Here is a 27,704-nt window from a genome sequence, read left to right on the forward strand (position 1 = left end):
TAACTCAATCTGGTCCCAGTAAGAGGAGGCAGAGCTGGTTGTAATTGGAATGGGGGAGATAAACTACCATCACAAAGCTGCTGACTGCTGCATTATTTCATATCCTTTTGTGCTCTGAGAAAGAAAAAACATAAGAGGGGAGAGAATGGAAAAAGATTGTATGACCTCAGACTTTGTAACATGGCAAACGTAGGATAATGCAATCATTTAGCTGAGAATCCAAATTGAGCTTAATGCCAGTCTATACATCACTGTTCACTGTACGGGTGAGCTGGCTGCTCTTTGAACAGGCAGTTTTAAAATCATATGCCATTTTTCCTTCCCAAGTCCAAATTATTCCAGCTCCCCAGAGATGTGTGATTTCGGACACACAGTTGGAGCAAATCACTTGCAGACTAGCTGAGCAGTTTATTAATCTGAGGTAAGAAGTGTGGGATTCACCACAACTATAAGCAACCTCCCAAACGAACAACTTAAAGGCTCTGGCCATAGAACGCATGCTTGGTTCCAGCTCATCACTCACTATGTACTTGTGAGTGATAGCACAGGCCAGAAACCATGGAGCAAAGCTGTAGGAAAAATGCAACCCCGTAATTGGTAACAGTCTCCACATTTATGTAAGCAAGGTAGGCCTAATTAATACCAGTACGAGGAAGATCCTCTCCTGAGCTCGCTGACATATTTATTATTGAACGTCGGAGCAGAGATTTCTGGAGTCCATCAGACCTGTGTCTAAACACACAGCAGCCAGATGGTGGTTTTTTCTATAGCAGTTCCCACCAATGGCTCAGCAGCAATTATCAGGGGTTATCAAGGGGCATCAACCATGGAGCTCAGACAGACCAACATGAATTCTCCCTCATTTCCCCCGAGCTCGCCTCAATCACTTCTCTTTCTCCTCATTAAAATTCCTGAATTGTACTAAAGTTAAAATGGGTCTGTATAACTATTAGGGAGGATTGGACTGGAGGTGATGGGAATGGATGTTTGGGAAGAGTTTTTAATGTTGTTGGCACTCCTTATCAGCATTAATAAAAAAAAGCTGAAAAATGGCATGTCAGTCTGCTGCCATCCCATCATACCCTGCCACTCCAGGAAGTAACATGAGCCAGATGCAAGCCAGATGTATTTCAGCCATTGGGCCCGATTCCATCAAGCTGCAATATTTCACTAGACCGTATATTAATCTTCTAAAGCGTGTCACAGATTTCTCCACTGATAACATCACAGGGTCTAAATGACGGCTGAGTCATAGCTCTCATCAAACCGTGGTGGGGTTAAGAAAACATTCTGCTGGAAAATGTCAGCACACTTCTCCGTCTTAGACCGCAATTAACCGCTTCCATCTTTATTTTCAGAGCTCACACAACTTAGGGCTATGATGCTTTGTTCCCATTTCTAGAATATGATCAACCAAAATATGGTAAGAACAGAGTTTTATTTTCAATAAGAAACACTGTAGAAAAAGATCATACAAAAAATATTTCCTTTATATTTCTCACATGCATATGGTCAATACTTTGCAGTCTTTTGGAAATGCAACAACATCGCAGCCTCATCACACAACTGATTTTTTACTCTCTGACAACATGGTGAGATAGCATACCTAATGCTCCCTGCAAGAGGCTAACACATCACCCAACGGGAGGCCTAAGGTTCTGTGGCAGCTCTGATAAACTGGACAGGATGCTGACTGGGTGACAACTCAGTGAATCACTGATGGTGAACCAAGACCCACACAATTCACTTCCCTGGATAGACAAGACAGGGACACCCACTGTGCCTTCACAACCACCCGATGCCCATGACCCTTCCCATCTCCTCAGGCAGGCCTCTCGCCTTTGAATTGCCAATCCCCTCCTTCCATAGGCCCTGATGCAGGGCACAGAGACTGTTGTCTCAGAGGTCAGGGGTCACCAGAGTTTCCTTGCTGCGGCCCCCTGGATTAGTCTTCCTCTGAGGAGAGCTGGGCTCCGTCGTCATGAACCTCCCTGTAGGCGCCCAGCGGGCCCCCTTCCACAACATAGCTCCCTGTGCTGAACCTCAGCCCCTCAGACAGCTTCTGGGCTGCCAGCTTGGCCTGCAACTCCTGCGGGAAACACACAATACAGGAGAGATGCTGACATTAAAAGGGTAATTAACCTGAAAAATGAGCAAGTGCTTAGCAGTAAGCATTAGGCTGCTATACTATACCATGAATGGAAGTAGCATAGGGAGTGTTCATCATCAGATGATCACAGTGTTTTTGTGGTGATAATGGAATAGGTAGGTAGACGTTGCCCCAACACTTATAACACATTTAATTCCCTCATGTAATCTGATCGTACATCTGATCAGGCGTAACTTACCTTGAGCAGTGAGCATTTTGGTGTTGTTGGACAGACCTTAATGTTCCTCTGTTGTGTGATGTGTCAGACAGACCCAGGCGCGACTCACCTGGTGTTTCCTGGTCTGTTCGAGTAGCAGGTCAGCTGACTGCTCCAGTGTCAGCAGCTGGGCAGGGTTGTAGTGGAGCAGTGGGAGCCTGGCAGCAGTGATGTCGTCAATGTGCTTCCTGTCTCGCTCCCTCCTGGCCTCAACGGAGAGCACCGGTGATGGTAATAAGCCTCCAGGAGATTGGCTGGGTGACAGAGACCCTGACGGGGAGCCATCTGTGTTGTGGGCAAACCTGCAAACATTACAGGAAGAGTTAATATAAGAGTTAGTAGGTGAGAATACTAGTGCATCGCCATAATTAAAGGCAGCATCACTGAACTATACAGTATTGTTATATACTTTCAGACAACGTGGACTTACTGATTAGGCTTATACTTCTGTCTCCTCATAGCTGGGTCCTTCTCAGTCCTCTCCAGGACTTCTATGTAGTGTGGTTTCTTCTGTGGCTGCCTTCCAAGGAAGGGGTTGCCAGTAGCAGGTCTGTTGAATGTGTCTTTAGGGGATCCACTTGAGCCAGTTGAGTGGTCAGACAGAGTGACCCTCTGCAAGGCCTCCGCTAGGTCGCTCTCTTTTGTCCTGTCAGAGTCTAGAGAGGCCCCTGCATCACCACCAGCCTGGGCCATCTCCATGGTTTCAGCAGCAGATACTTTGGACACACTGTCTTCTTGCAGCGTGTCAACTGTTTTTCTCTCCTGAACATTAGGTGACAGAGGTGAGACGTCCAATTCTTGGACATTTCCAGGAGCTGTGTCCCCAGCTTGTCTCCTATGTTGGGACGTTCCTGGTTTATTCTGGCTACCACGTTGTCTTTGTGTCAAAGCCTGCTGGTATTTAAACTGCAGCTCTGTCCTGACAGATGACAGCATACATTGCTTCCTCTCCTCTTCTTCATTGTGGGCAAGAGCAAGGCATAATCTCTCTGCAAAGTCTGAAATCTTCTTCCCTTTGTCTGGAAGGGTCTGTATGAACCTCCTGTTGATAACAACATATCAAATCAGTCTGTCAACAAGAAATAACCAACTACTGCTTTCAGCTCAACTTTAAGAAAATGTAGTTGGCAGTGATAGTAAAACAAAGCAATGTCAGATTCAGGGTAAAACGCATTTCCCTAGTTCAGCTAGCCTACATTGAGGTGGATAGCATATACACACATGCGCCAAAACCGGCACCACTGTCTAGCCAACAGCTGGAAGTTACTAGAAGAATGTAATGTTGTTGTAGCAGCTAATTAATAATTTGAGTTAGCTTCTGTCAGATGAATGAAATTACTTACTTGTTAGATAATAATTTATATTGATGAAGTTACTTACTTGTTAGATAATAATGTATCTTGGCGTGACAGTAATTCAGCAAGTTCTTCTTTGCTCTTGGTTTTAAGATCCCCCACCTGCCCCTGGCGTTCTGATGGAGCTGCCCACGATGACGAGAACATTGTTAGCTAACTAGTAGCTACTAGTCTAAAACCCGCCCAAATAAGTTTACCGAATAGCTCAAATTACCCTATAAAAACATGACTTTGTTAGTCCATTAGCGTTACACTTAACGGGATTCTGTTGTTCAATAAAATATACTTTCATCTTCAGCTGTCTGTTAGCTTGAACTTGTATTTTGGTAGCTACGAAGCCGGCGCGCTTCAATTGTAAGCGGAAGTAGTACGGAAGTACGTTACCTTCAATATTCTTCTTCTTTTGCTTTAGGATTTGGTTGGCGGATCGCATCCAACTTTTAGGTGCATACACCGCCACCTACTGTACTGGTGTTGGAGGCCATTCACGAAAATTAAATTATTGATACGGTAATTCAAAATTGGGAAAAAGGAAAATTGCCCTGTCAACTATTGCCCTCTATAAAAAAAAAAAAACACACCACCCCATTCCACTTTTTAACCCTATCTAATCATATTACACTTCCTAACTTGACCTTGTCGAGCAAAGACTACATCAAAACTCAGTAAGACAAGTACCGACAATATATATATTTTTTCACCTTTATTTAGCCAGGTAGGCACGTTGAGAACAAGTTCTCATTTACAACTGCGTCCTGGCCAAGAATAAAGCAAAGCAGTTCGACAAATACAACAACACAGAGTTACACATGGAATAAACAAAACATACAGTCAATAATACAGTTGAAGAAAATCTATATACAGTGTGTGCAAATGAGGTAAGAAAAGGGAGGTAAGGCAATAAATACTCCATGGTGGCGAAGTAATTACAATTTACCAATTACACACTAGAGTGATTGATGTGCAGAAGATGAATGTGCAAGTAGAGATACAGTGGTGCAAAAGAGCAAGATAAATAAATAAATACAGTATGGGGATGAGGTAGTTGGATGGGATATTTACAGATGGGCTATATACAGGTGCAGTGATCTGTGAGCTGCTCAGACAGCTTGTGCTTAAAGCTAGTGAGGGAGGTAAGAGTCTCCAGCGCCAGTGATTTTTGCAATTCATTCCAGTCATTGTCAGCAGAGAACTGCAAGGAAAGACGGCCAAAGGAGGAATTGGCTTTGGGGGTGACTAGAGAGATATACCTGCTGGAGCACGTGCTACAGGTGGGTGCTGCTATGGTGACCAGTGAGCTGAGATAAGGCAGGGCTTTACGTAGCAGAGACTTATAGATGACCTGGAGCCAGTGGGTTTGGCGACGAGTATGAAGCGAGTACCAGCCAACGAGAGCGTACAGGTTGCAATGGTGGGTAGTCTATGGGGCTTTGGTGACAAAACGGATGGCACTGTGATAGACTGCATCCAATTTGTTGAGTAGAGTGTTGGCGGCTATTTTGTAAATGACATCGCCGAAGTCGAGGATCGGTAGGATGGTCAGATTTACTAGGGTATGTTTGGCAGCATGAGTGAAGGATGCTTTGTTGCGAAATAGGAAGCCGATTCTAGATTTAATTTTGGATTGGAGATGCTTAATGTGAGTCTGGAAGGAGAGTTTACAGTCTAACCAGACACCTAGGTATTTGTAGTTGTCCACATATTCTAAATCAGAACCGTCCAGAGTTGTGATGCTGGGCGGCAGGGCAGGTGTGGGCAGCGATCGGTTGAAGAGCATGCATTTAGTTTTACTTGCATTTAAGAGGAGTTGGAGGCCACGGAAGGAGAGTTGTATGGCATTGAAGCTCGTCTGGAGATTAGTTAACACAGTGTCCAATGATCATACCATAGAGGTTTGTTACATTTTAGGAATCTATAGTATGTTACTCCTCCACACAAGCCTTCGTTTGAGTGTTTGAATATTCTCTTGGAGCTAGCAGTATGGCATAAACTACATGTTATTTACCTACATTCATGTATTTGCTTACCTTGCAGTAAAATACTTTCAAAGCTGCTTCATATCATATGGCATGTAAATAGAGATGAAACACAGATAATTGATCGGGTGGCGCCACCGAGCGTTGAGAAGTAAAGATTACACTGATGCGACCAATGACTTTATAAAACTTGGATTGCTGATGGTTGGCACTCCCCAATAGGAGCATTCCTCCATTAATTGTTTTATTTTACCAGGTAAATTGACTGAAAACACATTCACAGCAACAACCTGGGGAATAGTTACACGGGGGATGAATGAGCCAATTGTAAACTGGGGATGATTAGGTGACTGTGATGGTATTAGGGCCAGATTGGGAATTTAGCCAGGACACCAGGGGTAACACCCCTTCTCTTACAATAAGTGCCATGGGATCTTTAGTGACCACAGAGAGCCAGGACTCCCATTTAACATCCCAGCCAAAAGATTGCACCCTACACAGGGAAATGTCCCCAATCATTGGGATATTTAGAAAGGGTACCCTCCTACTGGCCCTCCAACACCACTTCCAGCAGCATCTGGTCTTTCATCTTGAGACCAAGCAGGATCAACCCTGCTAAGTTTTAGAAGCAAGCCAGCACTGGAATGGAGGGTGGTATACAGCTGCTACATAGGAATGCTTGGAATTCTACAATATTTAAATTAAATATTTCAAGGACAAAATTACATGTATTTAAGAATTTAGTTGTAGTGGGTAATCTAAAAATATTAGTAATCTAAAAATACATATACTTTAAGGAAAATGTTTTATATATTTTTTAACGTTTTATGTTTAGCTCACATTATATAATTTAAAAGTATGCATTACGGTGTCGCTAATAGAATAATTGTGGCAAAAAAGAATGTAGACATTAATAAATGCATTTCTATAGGTTCCAAAACTATTATTTTAAACGGTGGGGGAGCCATGGTGGCTTCAACACAGTGCCCCCTATAGTCATCTAGTGTATATATAAACCATTGTATGCTACATATAACCTCCCTGAAAGCTTCACAAAATGAACAATTTCAGCCACTAGACAGTAAACATTTTCATGAATGATTATAAAAACACCGCATTGGTACAATGGCACATTTTCAAAACATACACTCATTTCATTAGTATGCACTGGATGTGTATCATTCAAGAAAGGCACATCACGCTTATCATAACTAATCATATACACAGTCCTGGCAGTGAAGACAAATTACTTATACCAGTGGCTCAGGGATAGCAATCAGTAGAAATACAGTTCTTCAATTTGTCAGATATAGTTACATATTATCCAATAGATAAAAAACAACCGATTATCATCACCGTTGTGGAGTATCAGTGATTAAGCTGTTAATAAAGGCACAAAGTATATATATATATTTTACATATGTTGTACATAATTTGACTAATATTAAAATAATATTGCATCTCATTTATACAGTGCAAACTAAAAATGTCAGAAAAAGATACAGTATAAATATAAACCTTCATACATGATAGTGAATTCAAAATTCCATAAACTATACAAGAACATTCACTGTACACAAAACCAAACATAATTCTTCAAAAGGATACTTTCAAGTATTATTTACAGAACAGTAGACTATTTACACAATATGCAACATTGTCCCTTATACAGTATACTGAATAGCCTTCATAAAAAGTATTTCTTCATGTGATTACTCACTGTTAATCTTTGCTGTTATCTCCATAAGTTTCATGAAAGGTGTGTTGATTTTGGATGGGCTTGATCTTGCTTGAGAACAGGATGGGGATGAAATGTCCACCTCTGGACTTGAGGCTGTATCTGTGATTGGAACTGAGGAAGACTCTTCTGTACTGGACTGATCAGGGCTTAGAGGGCCAGACGAAGACAGCGTTGGACTGGTTAGTGTTCCAAAGGATCTTGAGGAGTTGGTTGACAGATACCTACTGTACTCAGGAGGAGAGTACCTCAGTAAACTAGACTCCAGTCTGCTGGGTGGCGGTGGACCTGATCTGAATGTCCTAGACTGTCCTAGGTATTCTATAGAAGAGGGATGGATTGGGGTTGGTCTGGGTTGGTATTGTGCTGCTGGAGGTTGGACATTAGTTTCAACCTCATACCCCTGTATTTCAGGTCTGTGGAAGTAAAATGAGAAAACAGAATGAGAAACTTAAAAGAGAACCCCAACTACAGGAAATAATAGAGCCAGTGGTTCATACCTGGGGAGCAGATCACAGCCCACTCCTATCTCTCTGGTTTGCACAACTTCCCTTGGCACACTCTGTACAGACATAAAATACTTCAGCTTGTCTTCTAACTCATTATTCTAGGAAGAAGAAAAGAGGAAGGAACAAAGTCAGATCCATGCAAATGAGGTGGATGTGATGTAATCCAAGTGGACCAAACAGAGACAGATGATGTCACAAAAGGTGTAACACTGAATTTAGAGGTAGAGTAATGTCAAAGCACAACACACAGATTGACAATCTGAAACGTAGGAGAACACTGGACATGAATGCACCCATAAAGTTAAAGTTTGGAAAAAAACACCATACATTCATAATGTTCGGGAAGTGGACAGTACATAGTGTGGTGGCAGTCCAGTCTCACCTCACACTCCACAATAGCAATTCTGTCCAGAAGCTCTGAGATGAACATGTCCTTCTGTGCCAATTTAGCTCGTAATGATTCAACCTTTACATTTTCAAGATGAAAAAAAGAAACAAACATTCCATATCAGTATAACATTTATATGTCAGTGTACTCATGTTTCCATTGACAGTGAGACAGAGAGAGAGAGACTTTTCTTAGTCATTCACCTCCTCTATCATGCCTTTGACCTTCCTCTGCTGACAGAACACCATGTCATTCAGGTGTTTGATTCTCTCACGGAGCTCCCCTGCCTCCTCTTCCAACTTTTGAGAACTGTAATAATGAATTATAGTGTTATCACTTCAGTATTTAATTTCAATGGGATGGAACATATAAAATGCCATTTTTGTTTTGGCATTTGTACCTCTTTGCTACAGTTGCATCTGTTTTGTATGTCACCTCCATCGAGCGTAGACGCTGTTCACATTCCTGCAGTTTATTCTGAAGATGGCCCCTTTCCTGCAAAAAATACATATTATTATAGTATTCTTGCCCAAAGGACTTGACATATTACACCTACAGTAAATACTGTTGCATGCATTATTGCATGCGTTATTCTGGGTCTTACCTGTCCCATACAGTCCAGCAGGCGCTCCACCTCACTGATCCTCTGGTCCCTTTCAGCGATCTTGGCCTCCGCAATCTTAGCATTCTTCTCTGCCTCCTCTAATCGCCTAATATACTTGTCAATTTGGGCCTAGTTGAAATATATTGATGGTAAACAAAATATATTAAAAGCTTTTAGGCAGAGAACATTCAATTTAATCTGGGCTCATTATCATATCAACACTTAGAAGTTAGACTACTCTACATTTAACAGTACCATAGTGAGTTACTTGTACCACTAGAGGGAGAATCATACCACTTGTATGAGCAGAGTGAAACTGGAACCTTTTATACGGTTTACATCACAGGAGGTTGATGGCACTTTCATTGGAGAGAACATGGTAATGGTGGGAGCAAAATCAATGGAATGGTATCAAACACATGGTTTCCCTTCCATTTGCTCCATTCCGGACATTATTATGAGCTGTTCTCCCTCAGCAGTCTCCTGTGGTCTACATATACACTTTTCATTAATATGTAAGATGGTGAAAACATCACCGGCCTTGCTTTTCACATGATTAATCAATCCCCGCCCTTTCTCTTCAGGCAGGGGCTTGGTTGAAGTGATATCAGAAGGAGACTCAGCAGTACCTGTAGCTTCTCTATCTCCTCTCTGTGTTTCCTCTGCTCCTCCTGAAGTCTCTCCTCATACTGTCTCTGTAGCCTCGCTGTCACCTCCTGCACTGCATGGCTGTTGGCCTCCTGAGACGATTCCACCTGGACAACACAAGCACATCTATCAGTCAATTTCATACAACAATGTGACGATTCAAAGACTTGCTAAAGATAATTAATGTAGAAATGTCTATTGATTCTGTATTTTTCTAGTGAGTCCGGCATAATGTTAATAGTTCAAATCTGGAGGATTGGTTCTTTGAGCTTGAACTGTCTGTCAATAACCTGTTATTCATCATCACATAGAATTGAAGTTGAGTGTTCAGTGGTCAGAGCAGACAAACCAGGTCAGAGAAGGCAATCAGTCAAAGGATCAGGGGAGTCACATCAAACGTTGAATGAAATAACCAGAGCGTGAAGTGTGTGAAATCAAGCAGAGCATTCTGAGACTGAAGTAGAGAGGGAAATGAATTGAATGGAGTAAGCCAGAGAGAGATATCCATCATATTGCAAGCAAAACACTTTAGCAGCCCCCCTCTTGACAGTGGAGAGAAAGTGTTTATGTTTTAGAGTTAATTTCATGCAATTTTACACATTTTGCAATGGAGCGTACAGAAAATGTTGCCGTTTTAAAGCAAGTTTACTGCAATTCTTCGCATTTTGTCGTAGGGCGGAGAGATTTTGTAATTTTACAACTAATTTCATGCAATTCTACAAATTTTTCCATAGAGTGGAGAGAAATATTTGCAGGTTTTAATGTGATACTTGAGTGAGACTGACTAATGAAACCAATGGGGGCCCGGCCAGTAATTCAAACATGATTACATTATGCCATTTGTGTCTCAAATTTTGTAACAATGCAGAGGGTTCCTTATAGATCCAATGCTCCAGAGTGGCGCAGTGGTCTAAGGCACCGCACTGCAGTGCTAGAGGTGTCACTACAGACCCTGGTTTGATCCCGGTCGTGACTGGGAGTCCCACAGAGCGGCGCACAATTGGCACAGCGTCGTCCAGGTTAGGGGAGGGTTTGGCCGGGGTAGGCCGTCATTGTAAATAAGAATTTGTTCTTAACGGACTTGCCTAGCTAAATAAAATCTAGTACACGGATGTCACGCGACTCTTGGCGGCAGTAAGAAAGCCATCAGCATTCAACATAGCCTAGATTTAGGTGTTTATTCATTCTAAACAAAATAACTTTTGGGAGTTTTCATACGCTTACAATTTGATTCTTACTTGAACAGACGCTAAGATTATATTTAGTTTTGATCTTTGCAAAATAACTATTTTGGATGCAGCAGTTGTTAGCTGGAATGATATACAGTGGGGGGAAAAAATCACATTGTAGGATTTTTAATGAATTTATTTGCAAATTATGGTGGAAAATAAGTATTTGGTCACCTACAAACAAGCAAGATTTCTGGCTCTCACAGACCTGTAACTTCTTCTTTAAGAGGCTCCTCTGTCCTCCACTCATTACCTGTATTAATGGCACCTGTTTGAACTTGTTATCAGTATAAAAGACACCTGTCCACAACCTCAAACAGTCACACTCCAAACTCCACTATGGCCAAGACCAAAGAGCTGTCAAAGGACACCAGAAACAAAATTGTAGACCTGCACCAGGCTGGGAAGACTGAATCTGCAATAGGTAAGCAGCTTGGTTTGAAGAAATCAACTGTGGGAGCAATTATTAGGAAATGGAAGACATACAAGACCACCGATAATCTCCCTCGATCTGAGGCTCCACGCAAGATCTCACCCCGTGGGGTCAAAATTATCACAAGAACGGTGAGCAAAAATCCCAGAACCACACGGGGGGACCTAGTGAATGACCTGCAGAGAGCTGGGACCAAAGTAACAAAGCCTACCATCAGTAACACACTACGTCGCCAGGGACTCAAATCCTGCAATGCCAGACGTGTCCCCCTGCTTAAGCCAGTACATGTCCAGGCCTGTCTGAAGTTTGCTAGAGAGCATTTGGATGATCCAGAAGAGGATTGGGAGAATGTCATATGGTCAGATGAAACCAAAATCTAACTTTTTGGTAAAAACTCAACTCGTCGTGTTTGGAGGACAAAGAATGCTGAGTTGCATCCAAAGAACACCATACCTACTGTGAAGCATGGGGGTGGAAACATCATGCTTTGTGGCTGTTTTTCTGCAAAGAGACCAGGACGACTGATCCGTGTAAAGGAAAGAATGAATGGGGCCATGTATCGTAAGATTTTGAGTGAAAACCTCCTTCCATCAGCAAGGGCATTGAAGATGAAACATGGCTGGGTCTTTCAGCATGACAATGATCCCAAACACACCGCCCGGGCAACAAAGGAGTGGCTTCGTAAGAAGCATTTCAAGGTCCTGGAGTGGCCTAGCCAGTCTCCAGATCTCAACCCCATAGAAAATCTTTGGAGGGAGTTGAAAGTCAGTGTTGCCCAGCGACAGCCCCAAAACATCACTGCTCTAGAGGAGATCTGCATGGCGGAATGGGCCAAAATACCAGCAACAGCGTGTGAAAACCTTGTGAAGACTTACAGAAAACGTTTGACCTGTGTCATTGCCAACAAAGGGTATATAACAAAGTATTGAGATTGACTTTTGTTATTGACCAAATACTTATTTTCCACCATAATTTGCAAATAAATTCATTAAAAATCCTACAATGTAATTTTCTGGATTTTTTTTCTAATTTTGTCTGTCATAGTTGACGTGTACCTATGATGAAAATTACAGGCCTCTCATCTTTTTAAGTGGGAGAACTTGCACAATTGGTGGCTGACTAAATACTTTTTTCCCCCACTGTATGCTGTAGCAAAAGCTAGCCAAAGATATAGCCAAAAAGTGTTTTAAGTATAATGCAGTTGATTTGCGATGATGACACAAACATTACATTAAGCAGTACATTCATACGAGCCTTACAATCCAATTATAATCCAAAAGTAGTGTGAAATGCACTCATTAGCAACATGTGAATATAGGCTTTTTTTGTTGGCGTTCTATAAGAACTCCCTCTTGATCTGCCACCAATTTGCACGCATCGTCCTCGTGCAGCAATGTTTGCAAACACAGAAAGGGGTCTATAGCTCTGCATTGACATGATTGGTTGACAGTAGGTGAGGGTGGAAGGTCCTGTATAAACACAAACTTACTTCCTTGACAACTTCCTTCACAACAGCTTTGCGCTGCTCTGAGAAGCTCAAGAAGTGTGAATGCACTGACTGCTGCAGATGCCTTATCACCCCAAATTCTGCATGGCCAATGCACACGGCAGATGACCATGCAACTTTGTCATGGATTTAACACATCCTCTGGACTTTACATCAAAAGAAAGAGAAGAACGATAACTTTAACGTTATGAATTTAATACAGTTAGATGCGCTGAAATGAAAGCAATTTTTGAAAATGAACACTCGGATTATGGTGATATGTCTGATATCGCAAATTGTTGATTTTTAATCCGAGGCTATTGACACACTTGTTGAATTATGCAACAGAACGTGACAACAGTCATTAATTACGCAGTCTAGACAGCACAGGTAACTGCAGGTAGGCCTAGACAGAGCAAGTGGTTGCAGCCCCGTTCCACGAATTTATGCAAGGGAATAATCAACAAGGGGCGATGTGTTCTATGGAAAATAATCAAAGAAGTGGAAGGTGTGTTCCACCACTCTAGGATTCCGGAGTTGCATTATTTTCCCGAGAATGCATAGAGCCCCAAATTCATTATCCCTTTTATACCATGGCTATAATTTAACACATTTGCCGCTAGAAATGTGTTCAACATCCACTGCAACTAGCACGTTTACTAGATAGCTACAGTAGTTGCCTTGGTAATCAAACAAAACACAGTTATTAGTTTAGCCACAGATATAACAATGAGATATGTTATTCAAATCTTTGGTTTAGCTAACCAAACCATCACAACCAGCTCAAACATAGAACATGTAAGAATGAACTATAGCCATTGAATTTTACCCTGCTGATATACCATGTTATAGGAAAATTGAACACGCTCTAGAATGCCGTTCAAGCCAATCAGAAACGAGTATTCAACAATGCCACTTCTCAAGTGTTTTCAATTGTATTGTAGATAAATATGCTCCCTTTAAAAACGGAGAATTAAAAATAGGTCTTGCCCTTGGTTCAGTCCAGAGCTATCTGAAGTCATACACAACAGAGATGCTGCCTGGGCCAAAGCTAGATTCACAGACTCGGCACAGACTGCCAGTCTTTCAGGGGGATTGAGAAATCTGTGTGTAAAACTAGTTAAAAAAGCAAAATCGGATTATTATGTTAATACACTATCTGAATGTACAGGGAACCCAGCTACATTTTGGAAAGCAGTTATGTCACTGAAGGGTTGTGTCTCCTCTTCTCCCCCAATACATTAATTTAGATTCTGGCCCTATTACTGCCAAAATTGATATCATTAATGAATTTAATCACCATTTTATCTCTACAGGCTATATATTTAAATGTATTTCAAAGCCAGCTCTTGAAAAGAGTAGTTTGGATGTTGATGGTGAAAATCTATTGAATGATACTGAAAATGCTGGTCAGGATTTTTCTTTTAGGAAATTCACTGATAAAGAAGTCCTGGATGCTATGTTAACATTAGAGAAACAAATCCACAGGGGCTGATCATTTGGAGCCTGGTCTGCTTAAGTGTGCAGACTTAATGCTGGCTCAGTAGCCCACATTTTTAATTTAACGTTGTTATCAGGAAGTATTCCAAAAGCATGGAAATCCGCATATGTGCTGCCACTCCATAAGGGTGGAGATACAAATGATTTTGACAACTATCACCCCATTTCAATACTACCTTCTTTAGCTAAGATTCTTGAATCCTTGGTTAATGTATAACTTTGTTCCTTTTTATCCGATAATTGTATTCTTAATGTAAACCAATCAGGGTTTAGGCCTGGGCATAGTACTACCACAGCAGCCACGCTAGTTGTTAATGATCTTGTCAATGCCTTGGATGCTAAAAAGAGCTGTGCTGCCTTGTTTATTGACCTGTCAAAGGCGTTCGACACTGTTGATCATTCTGTTTTGCAGAAGAAGTTATCAAGAATAGGCCTGGGATATACAGCCTGTTTATGGTTTCAGAGTTATCTTAGCGACAGAACTCAGGCCATATTAACAGATGGGGTTAATTCTGAATTTCTTGAGATTCAAAAAGGTGTTTCTCAGGGACCATGATTGTTCACCTTGTATATTAATGACATAGGAAACACTGTTAATACTTGCTGATGCTCCAGATACTCAACTAGTCTAAAGAAGGACAGTTGAATTGCTTCTTTAATCAGAACTACAGTTGTCAGCTGTGCTAACATAATTGCAAAAGGGTTTTCTAATGATCAATTAGCCTTTTAAAATGATAACTTGGATTAGCTAACACAACGTGCCATTGGAACACAGGAGTGATGGTTGCTGATCATGGGCCTCTGTACGCCTATGTAGATATTCCATTAAAAATCTGCCGTTTCCAGCTACAATAGTCATTTACAACATTAACAATGTCTACACTGTATTTCTGACCAATTTAATGTTATTTTAATGGGCAGAAAATGCTTTTCTTTAAAAAACACATTTCTAAGTGACCCCAAACTTTTGAACAGTAGTGTATGTGTATGTTTTATTGTTCTGTTTTTATTGTAATGTATACAGGGCTCTCTTGTAAAAGAGATTTTTAATCTCAATGTGACTTTTTTTTAAATTAAGCAAAAACGCACGAGGGGGTTTGGTATATGGCCAATATACCAAGGCTAAGGGCTGTTCTTACGCACAATGCAGCACGAATTACAGCCCTTAGCCGTGGTATATTGGCCAAATACCACAAACCCTTGAGGTGCCTTATTGCTATTATAAACTGGTTACCAATGTAATTAGAGCAGTAAAAATAAAGGTTTTGTCATACCCGTGGTATATGATCTGATATACCACGTCTGTCAGCCAATCACCATTCAGGGCTCAAACCAGCTAGTTTATAAGCACATTTATATATGCAAATACACCCAGTGTATTTACACAAATGAAGCACATATCATTTTCTTTATTTTAACACAAAAAATGTTAGAAAATACCTGATACCATTAGAAAATGTATACATATATAAATATAACTGCAAATTTCACAAATGTAATACCTCAATTCCCACCAAAATCCCTATACATTCATTATTTGTCCATTTAAAAAATATATATATTTAACTACAGTGACGCCCTACCCCGGCCAAACCCGGATGACGCTGGGCCAATTGTTTGCCGCCCTATGGGACTCCCAATCATGGCCAGATGTGATACAGCCTGGAATCAAACCAGGGACAGTAGTGACGCCTCTTGCACTGAGATGCAGTGCCTTAGACTGCTGCGCCACTCGGGAGCCAAATAGTGTGTTCCCTGTCTGGGAATCGAACCCAGGCCGCGGCGGTGATAGCACCACTAGACTAGACCATCCATCTAATTGATTTCAAAAATTCTGAAAGTTTTGAGTATCTTCATCCATTGTCCAACTTTTGCATTTATTGGAATTGTTTTTATAACCTTTTAACAATTGTGATGACCGTTGCTACTTCATGGAACTCTTTCAGGGTCAGGATTATGTATCCTGTGAACACTAATGAGTAGAGTAAACTGTGCCCCATAAACAAAAAGCAAACACTTGCCAGGCCTGTGCCATCCACTGTGTGGTGCTGGTGTGCTATGTTTACAGTAGTACTCTACCTTCAGTTTGAGTGTGCAGTTCTCAGCCTGGGCAAGTTCCAGCTGCCTCTCCCTCTCCTTCAGCCTCTCCTCGGCCTGCTGAAAGGAGCTTCTCAGACTCTTCATCTCATCCCGGGAGTCCACACGATTGTGACAGCTCTCTAGTAGAGATTTCTGCAAAGGAAGCTAGTTCTTTAATTCCTCATACCAACCCTGGACATTATTGCATGCAGCAATCACGAGCAGAAAGATTGACTCATACACTGAAACTAAGATTAACAGCTTAGAGCTACTTTATAAAACAAACATGTATAATGAACCAGACAGGATATCCTTCACTCTCCACAGATCAGTAGAAGAAGGAAGTATAGTGCTGCATATCTCTGTTTGAGAGGATTAAGACTTTCCGTGGAGGGTTATGAGACATCCCACTGGGTAAAAACTGGTTCAACCAATGTTGTTTCCACGTCATTTCAACTGCAAAATTCTATGTGATGACGTTGAATCAAAGTGGAAAACTGATTGGATTTGCAAAAAGCCATCAACTTAAGGTAATTTCATATTTTTTTCAGCCAACTTTTAACTTAAATCCAATGACAGGGTGACATTTTTGGTTGATTTCACATTGAATTCACAAATGTAAATCAAAACTAGACATTTTGTGTTTGTTTATTATCTACATAGAATTTGTCCCAACTCTGGGCAAATTGACACATTTTCCATGATATCAACTCTTCCAATCATTTTAAGATATAAAATATATTGTTTATGAAAATGTATAACACTCCAAAATATACCGTAACCCTAAAGATCTTTATTTATTTAATGCATTTTAAGTTAGCTTTAAAGTTGTAGCTCTGTGCCCAGTGGGATGGCCGTGACGAGACAGTGACAGGCCTGTTTGACAGTCGTTGATCCTGTACCTGGAGGTCAATGTTGGCAGATATAAGGGAGCTGTTCATCTGGTCGAAGCTGTCCATGGCTGCAGTCCGAACCCTCACCTCTTTCTCCAGAGTCTTCCTCTGGGAGTTGGCAGTCTGGAGAGACACATAGCACACCCAATTCTCAGATTTTGTATCCCTTTTGTGTTTATAAGAAATTGAAAGAGAAATGATTTCCAGCTGTTAGCTGTCTTATTAGTCATGTGTGCCTTGGTGTATTGTCTTACCCTGATGTCTTGTGATAGTTTCTGCATCGACTGTTGCATTCCTCCAGACTGGCTGTACATCCGCTCTCTGACCTTCTCCAGGGAATCTCTCACCTGTGCAGCACAGAGATAACACACGATTGAAGTAATCCATCCTTATTGCTTAATTAGCAAATCCATAACGTTGTCCATGTTACAGAATCCTGGTGTTTTGCTCTTGGATACCCTGCAGGCCTGTCAGGTGTACTGTACTGTAGGCCTCTGCTCTGTTTACACTCCTAAACTTGGATCAGCCTCATCGTTATCTTCTCCATCTCTACTCACCTCCCTGATGTACCTCATCTCATCCCTCAGGTGATTGACAGACCACTCGCACGCCATCACTTCCTGCTGTCTATCCGAGCCTGTCCTCTGCAACACACCGTACACCTTGGGCCCGTGCTGCCGCTGCAGCGACGTCTCTAGCTCCCCATTGGTCGCTGCTCTGAGCTGCTGAGGGAGACAGGATCAACCCGGTCAGGTTTCTATCTAGACACACTTTCTACCAGCCTGTAGATGTGTGTGTGTGTGTTCGCCTCTATGTGAGTGTTTGTGCGTTTGATTACTTGCGCATGCCCAGGTATTTGGAGCATTGCTGCTGAGCACTTGAATCTGGAGGTTGGGAAGCAGGGATGGAAACAGAGTGCAGTGAGGGTGTCATGTTTCTGCAACCCAGTACATGAGCTCCCGCTGTCTCCCTGCTATTGTTCCTCTCCAACAGGGCTCTCAAGGAGCACAGGTGCACACTGACACAGGTCCTTTGTAGCTCAGCAGTATCAGGAAGTGGCTCTAGCACCTTTATGTTATCTTAGAGTAACATACAGTATGAGAGGAATCCACTGAGTGACACAGATACAGAATCTTATCAAAGTCTCACAATAAATAAGTCTTACTGTGTGAAGAAGCAATATGTTTCCAATGTTATGATCAGACAGGCAGCGAGCCCGCATTTAAGTCTGTTATCTACCCTACGTTATTCAAAAACAGAGGAGCCAAAGCAATGGCCTGTCCTACTATGCCACAGACTCCAGTATAAACCCTGGAAGGTGAATCTGTTTGCCTTTGACGATAAATCCAGGACACTCAAATTAGTATGATAGACCAGGTTGTGCACACAGGTCCATGTGACCTCTGTTTCAACCAGAGGCAGAGGGTTGTACCCAATACTACATATCGACATAATCAATGCTTGGAATTATCTGAGGATAGGTTATATCAAGGATAGTACAAAAGGTTCTAAATGTTCTTGTTTATAGACAGTGCATAGCTTGCATATTTGTGTATCACACGCCAATAGCAGAGTTGACCACAAATTCAGGAAGTTACTTCCCATTTTCTCACCATAACATTCTGTAACTTTCCCTTTCAAAAGCCTCTATGTGGGAAACCATGATAGCTTTTTATGTTGTGGTTGTGGTAGTTTACCTGTACAGGTGACTCACTGCCAGCTGGCCTCTCTCTCTGGATGAGTCTGTTCTTCTTCTTCCATGTTCCATTGACAACCTTCTCCTCTCGCTGAGAAGACAAACAGAAACAAATGAACTGTGTGCTCACAATATCTGGAGATATTTCACAACCCTGTAACCTGATTATTACTGAATGCTTGGAATTCCTGTTTTTTTAAAGCCACATATTTAGTCTGCAGATTATGTGCTTCAATGTGCACAACTCATTCCCCTCTTTCAGATAATGATATGGGCCAAGGGTACAGTTTAAATGCATGGATCATGTACCTGTTCTCATCAAACTTTTGATGACAGATTACCATCTTTGTTGAACATAGTCAACTGTAGTTTTGATCACTGGGAATAGTCATTATACTCATTTCTAGACCACATCTTAGAAATGAGTATAATGCTTTGTGGGGAAAGAGTTTCTGAACCTGTTTGGGATAGGCGGCATGTCATTCAGGCGGAAATGAAGAAAAAAGGGGCCTAGCCCTAAGAAGTTAACCAGCATGGCTACCACGGCACTCTGCAGTGATTCACCATCCCATCTGGTTTGCGCTTAGTTGGACTATCATTTGTTTTTCAAGAGGACAATGACCCAAAACACACCTCCAGGCTGTGTAAGGGCTATTTGACCAAGAAGGACTGTGATGGAGCGCAGCATCAGATGACCTGGCCTCCACAATTACCCGACCTCAACCCAATTGAGATGGTTTGGGATGAGTTGGGCCGCAGAGTGAAGAAAAAGCAGCCAACAAAAGCTCAGTGTATGTGGCAGCTCCTTCAAGACTGTTGGAAAAGCATTCCAGGTGGAGATTGTCAAGAGAATACCAAGAGTGTGCAAAGCTGTCATCAATGCAAAGCGTGGCTACTTTGAAAAATCTCAAATCTCAAATCTATTATATTTATTAAAACACTTTTTTGGTTACTACATGATTCCATATGTATTATTTCATAGTTTTGATGTCTTCACTATTATTTTACAACGTAGAAGAAAGAATGAGTAGGCTTGTCCAAACTTTTGATTGGTACTGTATATCATTTACCATCCCCTGTGTTGTTGAAGTCTGTCATTAAGTGCTTCTTCTTAGGGCTAGGCCCCTTTTTTCTTCATTTCCGCCTGAATGACATGCCCAAAGTAAACTGCCTGTTGCTCAGGCCCTGAAGCCAGGAAATGCATATAATTAGTACCATTGGAAAGAAAACACTTTGAAGTTTGTAGAAATGTTAAAATAATGTAGGAGAATATAACACAATAGATATGGTAGGAGAAAATCCAAAGAAAAACCAACCAGAAACTTTTATTTTATCCTCTTAGAATGGCAAGTAAAAGGTCATATTGAAAATTAGCTCCCTGGATGCAATTCCTATGGCTTCCACAGGGTGTCAGCAGTTTATTTTCAAGGTTTCAGGCTTGTAACTTCAAAAACGAATAATAAATATCAGTTTTAGTACAGGGACAGTCTTGGAAATTCATGTTTGCGTGTGCCATGAAGACAGGACGCACCTGCTAAAATCGGTTTCCTATTGAACATACTTCTTTCCGTAAGAAATATTATAGTTTGATTACATTTTAGGGTATCTGAGGAGTAAATAGAAACTTATTTTGACTTGTTGAAACAAAGTTTAGGGGTAGATTTTCGGATTCCTTCTCTGCATGTTGAACGAGTGGGTTACTCAAATCGATGGCGCCAACTAAACTGACTTTTTGGGATATAAAGAAGGATTTTATCTAACAAAACAACACTACATGTTATAGCTGGGACCCTTTGGATGACAAATCAGAGGAAGATTTTCAAAAAGTAAGTGAATATTTAATCGTTATTTGTGAATGTATGAAACTTGTGCTAGTGGAAAAATATTTTGATGTGGGGTGCTGTCCTCAAACAATCGCATGGCATGTTTTCGCTGTAATAGCTACTGTAAATCGGACAGTGCAGTTAGATTAACAATAATTTAAGCTTTCAACCGATATAAGACACTTATATGTACCTAAATGTTTAATATCCATAATTGTTATGATTATTTATTTGAATTGCGTGCCCTCCAGTTTCACCGGAAGTTGTCCCGCTAGCGGGACGCCTATCCCAAACAGGTTTTAAGTTTGCCTTGAATTCTAAATAAATCACAGACAGTGTTACTAGCAAAGCACCCCCACAACATCACACTTCCTCCTCCATGCTTCATGGTGGGAACCACACATGCGGAGATCATCCATTCACCTACTCTGTGTCTCACAAAGAAACGGTGGTTGGAACCAAAAATCTCAAATTTGGACTCATCAGACCAAAGAACAGATTTCCACCGGTCTAATGGCCATTGCTCATGTTTCTTGGCCCAAGGAAGTCAATTCTTCTTATTGGTGTCCTTTAGTAGTGGTTTCTTTGCAGCAATTCGACCATGAAGGCCTGATTCACACAGTCTCCTCTGAACAGTTGATGTTGAGATGTGTCTGTTACTTGAACTCTGTGAAGCATTTATTTGGGCTGCAATCTGAGGTTCAGTTAACTCTAATGAACTTATCCTCTGCAGCAGAGGTAACTCTGGGTCTTCCTTTCCTGTGGCGGTCCTCATGAGAGCCAGTTTCATCATAGCGCTTGATGGTTTTTGCGACTGCACTTGAAGAAAAGTTCTTGAAATGTTCCGGATTGACTGACCTTCATGTCTTAAAGTAATGATGGAGTTTCGTTTCTCTTTGCTTATTTGAGCTGTTTTTGCCATAATATGGACTTTTACCAAATAGGGCTATCTTCTGTATACCACCCCTACCTTGTCACAACACAACTTATTGGCTCAAGCGCATTAAGAAGGAAAGAAATTCCACAAATTCACTTTTAAGAAGGCACACCTGTTAATTGAAATGCAGGTGACTACCCCATGAAGCTGGTTGAGAGAATGCTAAGAGTGTGCAAAGCTGTCACCAAGGCAAAGGGTGGCTACTTTGAAGAATCTCAAATATAAAATATATTTTGATTTGTTTAACACTTTTTTGGTTACTACATGATTCCATTTGTGTTATTTCATAGTTTTGATGTCTTCACTATTATTCTACAATGTAGAAAATAGTACAAATAAAGAAAAACCCTGGAATGAGTAGGTGTGTCCAAACGTTTTACTGGTACTGTATATTTTGGACAACAACTAAAAAGCTCTTGTTTCTTAGAAGAGAAAAGAGAAGCTTCCCTACTAAACAAATATTAGCTCAGAGGAACTTCAGCCAAGACCTCTGCTCTGCAGCCCATCCAGCCAGAGAGAGAAGGCGTCCTTCGCCCATCCAGCAGAGATAAGAGATGGGGAATAATGACGCCACTGTTGTTTCATGGCCTCCTGAGCTGGACGTTGCTTCACTTTTTCACACCAGATAATCCACAGAGAGAGAGCAGGCTGACAAGAAATGATGAGGGGCTCCAAATAGGTAATGTGAATTCCAACAGATGGGAGAGAAGAATGGCCATCATTATGCTTTATGGCCGGTACTGTCCACACCCTCTGAAAGAACTTAATATGTCAGCCTCTTTTGCGTTTTAAATATTACAATATAGGTGTTTCAGCATGTTTGCAGAGGGAGCATTTATTCCAGTTTTGTCCTGGATTCTTTGAAGCTGAATTAACAGAAACTGATTTTTCTTCTTCTATCCAGTCAAATAAGGGACTGTGAAAACAGTTTTAATGTCCTGCCAAAGGAATGTGACCCTCACTGAACTGACAGTGTTATTTATTCATGGGAAACCAGATGAGAGAGGCCTAGTCTGAAGAACTCAAAATCAAAAGCAATGGGAAATATTCTACACTCTTAGAAAAAAGGGTTCCAAAAGGGTTCTTCAGCTGTCCCCATAGGAAGAACCCTTTTTGGTTCCAGGTTTGAACTCTTGGGTTCCATGTCGAACCCTCTGTGGAAAGGGTTTTACATGGAACCCAAAAGGGTTCTACCTGGAACCAAAAGGATTCTACCTGGAACCAAAAAGGGTTCTTCAAAGGGTTCTCCTATTGAGACAGCCGAATAATCATTTTAGGTTCTAGATAGCACCTTTTCTTCTAAGAATGTACTATTCACTACTTTAATTGACATAATGTTAGCTAAGCTTGGCTGTGTATCAAAATTGCTTGCATAATGAAAGACTCCACTCTGCTATATACCTCTAATATACCTCTAATACTGCTTTGTGCCCTGCTTTGTGCCCTGACCAGAAGTATACAGAATGGTGTCGTCTGCGTAGAGGTGGATCAGAGAATCACCAGCAGCAAGAGTGACATCATTGATGTATACAGAGAAAAGTATCGGCCCAAGAATTGAACCCTGTGGCACACCCATAGAGACTGCCAGAGGTGCATAGCAATTTTGAGCCTGTAATCGAACCCACAAATGCTGATGCTCCAGATACTCAACTAGTCTAAAGAAGGCCAGTTGTATTCCTTCTTTAATCAGAACAACAGTTTTCAGCTGTGCTAACATAATTGCAAAAAGGTTTTCTAATGATCAATTAGCCTTTTAAAATGATAAACTTGGATTAGCTAACACAACATGCCATTGGAACACAGGAGTGATGGTTGCTGATAATGGGCCTCTGATCACCTATGTAGATATTCCATTAAATATCAGCCTTTTCCAGCTGCAATAGTCATTTACAACATTAACAATGTCTACACTGTATTTCTGATCAATTATATGTTATTTTAAAGGACCAAAAATGTGCTTTTCTTTCAAAAACAAGGACATTTCTAAGTGACCCCAAACTTTTGAACGGTAGTGTAGGTCGTAGTGACGTCATCTGCTTACTGCTTGATTCACTCAAAGTACTGTACTGATGAATACTGAACTGGCATTACTGACTGAAACCCTGACAACAAGGGAAGAGTTATGTCAATTTCAGCTGCCTTCAACATGCCTGCTAAGTCAATAGATAAAGGGAAGCTAGAGGGGATGTGGTTGGAGGGGGGGCACTTTGAACATCCTTCTCTCCTCCTTTCCCACTGTGCGTCCTTACATACTAATCCTCTGTTTATGTTCTATCTGTAAGGCCTCTGAAGTTAATGGGCTGGGATAATTATTAATGTAATGTGCAATATGTCCTGGCCGCTCCGGAGCGCTGCTCTCGTTAGCGCTGGTTGGCTCGTTAAGTGGGCCTAGCTTCAGCACAGACTGATACCACATTGCAGACTGGAGTGCACAGCTGGCCGTGGCAGAGTGGCACAGCCCCCATACGACTGGCACAGATGTGTTGTGTCATCAGCAGGGCCCTGAGTATTTCCAGACCACATAACTAGACCAGGAAAAAGTCTGGGCCCTAATTAACTAGGGCCCAACGTTGTTCTCCTCTATGCTGCTCTCTGTTCAACCCTGACCTGGCTGTTGTCTTTCATCGGTAGTCAGGCTGTAAACATGCACAGCCTCCTGAAGGGAAACACCATCAGATTACACCATTAGTCACACTGCTATCAGCTGAAATGTGATGGCAAAGGGGTGGGGCAGGTTATAGGAACAGTGTACAAGGTACAAAGAACAGCATGGACCTATCTCTCTGCTTTCTGTCACTATCTCAGTCTCTGTGGAGGAGCGACCGAAACCATACTTCCCCTAACCTCAATGTGATTCCAAGCAGCACACTGTGTGCTGTCAAACACTTACATTACAAACTAGCTGATGTAAGTTTGCCAGACCACAGCTTCTCAACACAAACAGAGCAAAATGGCGAACCACCTCTGGCAAACAACATGTCTGCCTTTATTATGACGTAGGCTACTATGTGTACTAAGTAGGTACCGTGTAATTAAAAAGAGTTCCGTGATTGTTTAGTGATTGTTTATTGGCTAAACAGTTGTATAAGACGACCAATACAATTTTACAGTAAGATGTCATCATGTGTTGTGTACATTATATATGATACACGGCATCTGAAAACAGACAACAGCATGCGGTTCTGTGTAATTCTGTCGTCAGCTAGGCTTGTGCATGCTGAAGAGAGTTCTACTGTAGATGAAAAGGGACACGCAGCTCCTAACTTTGTGCAGAGTACTGTGAAAATCAGACACAGCTGTGTATGTATGTGTGTGTGGTGTACACACCCCTGTGTGGATACAATTGCATAACCAACCGCCCAGATAACATAGCAGCAGTAAATCTCAGTGGTTCCACCTTTCTCTGTCTCTGTATTGTGTAGACAGTCCATGGAATGTTTCTTAAACTGGATAAAAGCTGGTTCCTAGTTCACAAACATTCCCACCTGACTTGTGTGTGTTTGAGGGATAGAGAGGGCTGTGAATAAGAAAGAGAGGCAGAGCGAGAGAGGCAGAGCGCACTGACTACAGGTTGAGGAAGCGACGATTAAGGGAGGGGAGAGAGGGAAAAGATAAGATCCAGGATCCATAGGGTGGTGAAGATGAAGATGTGTGAGGCTGACTGGGTGTGTGAGGCTGACTGGGTGTGTGAGGGTGACTGGGTGTGTGAGGGTGACTGGGCGTGTGAGGCTGACTGGGTGTGTGAGGCTGACTGGGTGTGTGAGGGTGACTGTGTGTGTGAGGCTGACTGTGTGTGTGAGGCTGACTGGGTGTGTGAGGGTGACTGGGTGTGTGAGGCTGACTGTGTGTGTGAGGCTGACTGGGTGTGTGAGGCTGACTGGATGTGTGAGGCTGACTGGGTGTGTGAGGCTGACTGGGTGTGTGAGGGTGACTGGGTGTGTGAGGCTGACTGGCTGTGTGGCTGACTGGGTGTGTGAGGCTGACTGGCTGTGTGGCTGACTGGGTGTGTGAGGCTGACTGGCTCTGTGGCTGACTGGGTGTGTGAGACTGACTGTATGTGTGAGGCTGACTGGGTGTGTGAGGCTGACTGGCTGTGTGGCTGACTGGGTGTGTGAGGCTGACTGTATGTGTGAGGCTGACTGTGTGTGTGAGGCTGACTGGCTGTGTGGCTGACTGGGTGTGTGAGACTGACTGTATGTGTGAGGCTGACTGGGTGTGTGAGGCTGACTGGCTGTGTGGCTGACTGGGTGTGTGAGGCTGACTGTATGTGTGAGGCTGACTGGGTGTGTGGCTGACTGGCTGTGTGGCTGACTGGGTGTGTGAGGCTGACTGTATGTGTGAGGCTGACTGGGTGTGTGGCTGACTGGCTGTGTGGCTGACTGGGTGTGGGAGGCTGACTGTATGTGTGAGGCTGACTGGGTGTGTGAGGCTGACTGGCTGTGTGGCTGACTGGGTGTGTGTTTTGGGACTCACTGTGTCTGAGATTGGTTTCTTGGTCTCATTCTGTCCATTGTCTCCAGTATGAAGAGTTAGTCTGAGTCGCCGGATCCTCCTCTGGGGGAATAAAAACAGACAGAAACACACACAGACATAAAAAGAAAATGTCAATGTCACTCAGTTCAAGCTCATGCACCAGTAATCAATGTCATAGTTGGATGAAAACTAAAATGTGTTGTGTTCCCCAGTGTCACTCTTTATGACATAAAAATGGATCGGTTCATATGTAATGTGATCTAGCATGTGAGCACAAGATTTGTGTTGTAATGAGCCTGATTGTTGTGTTACAATAAGCAGTGGAATGTTTCTGATGGGGTCCAAATACAACAGGTCACCATCAGTATTTATAATTATAGACTGTGACACCACAAACAAAAATTATGCAAATGTTACTGCAATGAGGTAACAGCATCAATACGCCTTTTACCACTTCAAGCTAGCACTATCTTGTTCACAATACATCCCTTTAGAACCAAGGTGCCCTAGGAGCTGATTAACATACTGTCTGTCAATGGGGACAATGTTTAGGCAGGTTCACTTTCTTAAAAGGTGTTAATTGCTAAAGTAATCTCTTGGTTGAGAGTGAAACATGACACTGTAATCATCATAAGGATTAATCCAACTCCATGTTGGCTATAAATCCTTTGGTGTCACTTCATTAGCTGTGAGAATGGCTTTTATTGTCAGTTTAAAGACGCGGTCTGCTAGGCGCTCTGGGCTGATCAAATAAACATGACAGCCCTGCCTCCCAGATACTCAGCTCTCATTACAAGCTCAAACAGATACACATATCCCTGAGCCACATGCAAAATTACAACATACCGGCAACACTCAAAAAGTGAGAATGATTAGTTGTGATGTAGACATGCTACGAAAACTAGCCTTGAGCAGGCAGATGTGAGGAAAACAGATTAAGAGAGAGAAAAGTGAACGGGGAGTAGGGGGAGCGGAGACAAAAGCAAACAAACACCAGATAGTCTACAAACACACTGACTAACACAAACCAACACGCCATGCTACTCATCTGACAGGCGAATGAGTGATGTTTGGGTTCTATCCTGGGACCGAGTGGCCCCCTGGGGCTCCTTACCTCACTGGGCTGCTCTGGACTGTCCTCTGTGGTGATGACCGATCCTGGTGAGCTGTAGCGTAGCATGTCTCCCCTGGTCTCTGTCCACTCCCCTGCTCTCTCTTTTCCTCTCTCCCTCCCTCTCTTCCTCTCACTCTCTTTCCAGACTACTGTACAAACTCACACAGCCCCCAGCTCCAGCCACTGGGAGAGAGACTAGAGAGTGAATGAACAAGACGGGAGGGGAAAGAAAGTTCCACTCTGACAAGTTTCTCTCTTCAGTGTTATGTATAATTCATTTTCCAGTTGATAAACAAGGCCTGGTATTCCTGTTGAGTGCCAGTCAGTCAGTCAGGGGCTAGACTACAGCCCAGCTCCACACAGTCCCTACTGCTCTACTACTGTATAGAACTATGGCACTGTCCCAGCCCAGAATGTAGACAGCACCTGACTCCACCTGGCTGACTGCGTCTCTCTC

General features: G+C 42.3%; 1 protein-coding gene across 2 annotated transcripts; it reads right to left on the minus strand.

Moving 5' to 3' along the window:
- Positions 1–1,421: 1,421 nt before the first annotated feature.
- Positions 1,422–27,704, minus strand: polr2m (RNA polymerase II subunit M). 2 transcript variants are annotated; one of them, XM_045688814.1, is made up of 18 exons: positions 27,248–27,704; positions 26,134–26,214; positions 18,902–18,991; positions 17,762–17,929; positions 17,459–17,551; positions 17,214–17,327; positions 16,312–16,464; positions 9,566–9,691; positions 8,937–9,065; positions 8,733–8,827; positions 8,536–8,641; positions 8,327–8,410; positions 7,936–8,042; positions 7,413–7,851; positions 3,747–3,874; positions 2,797–3,408; positions 2,437–2,668; positions 1,422–2,089 (listed from the first exon to the last, which is right to left on the minus strand). In XM_045688814.1, exons 1-18 carry the CDS (start codon positions 27,311–27,313, stop codon positions 1,946–1,948), a joined length of 2,967 nt encoding a protein of 988 aa, XP_045544770.1. In that variant the 5' UTR covers positions 27,314–27,704; the 3' UTR covers positions 1,422–1,945.

Source organism: Salmo salar, chromosome ssa11 (genome assembly GCF_905237065.1).
Source record: "Salmo salar chromosome ssa11, Ssal_v3.1, whole genome shotgun sequence".
Taxonomy (NCBI): domain Eukaryota; kingdom Metazoa; phylum Chordata; class Actinopteri; order Salmoniformes; family Salmonidae; genus Salmo; species Salmo salar.

Bases quoted from the DNA above. Each gene is read 5' to 3' on its own strand.
- polr2m (XM_045688814.1), bottom strand. From the start codon at position 27,313: ATGCTACGCTACAGCTCACCAGGATCGGTCATCACCACAGAGGACAGT. The intron at 17,552-17,761 runs GTGAGTAGAGAT...TGTGCTGCACAG, and splicing joins AGATGAGGTACATCAGGGAG to GTGAGAGATTCCCTGGAGAA. The intron at 8,828-8,936 runs GTAAGACCCAGA...TATTTTTTGCAG, and splicing joins TGCTGGACTGTATGGGACAG to GAAAGGGGCCATCTTCAGAA.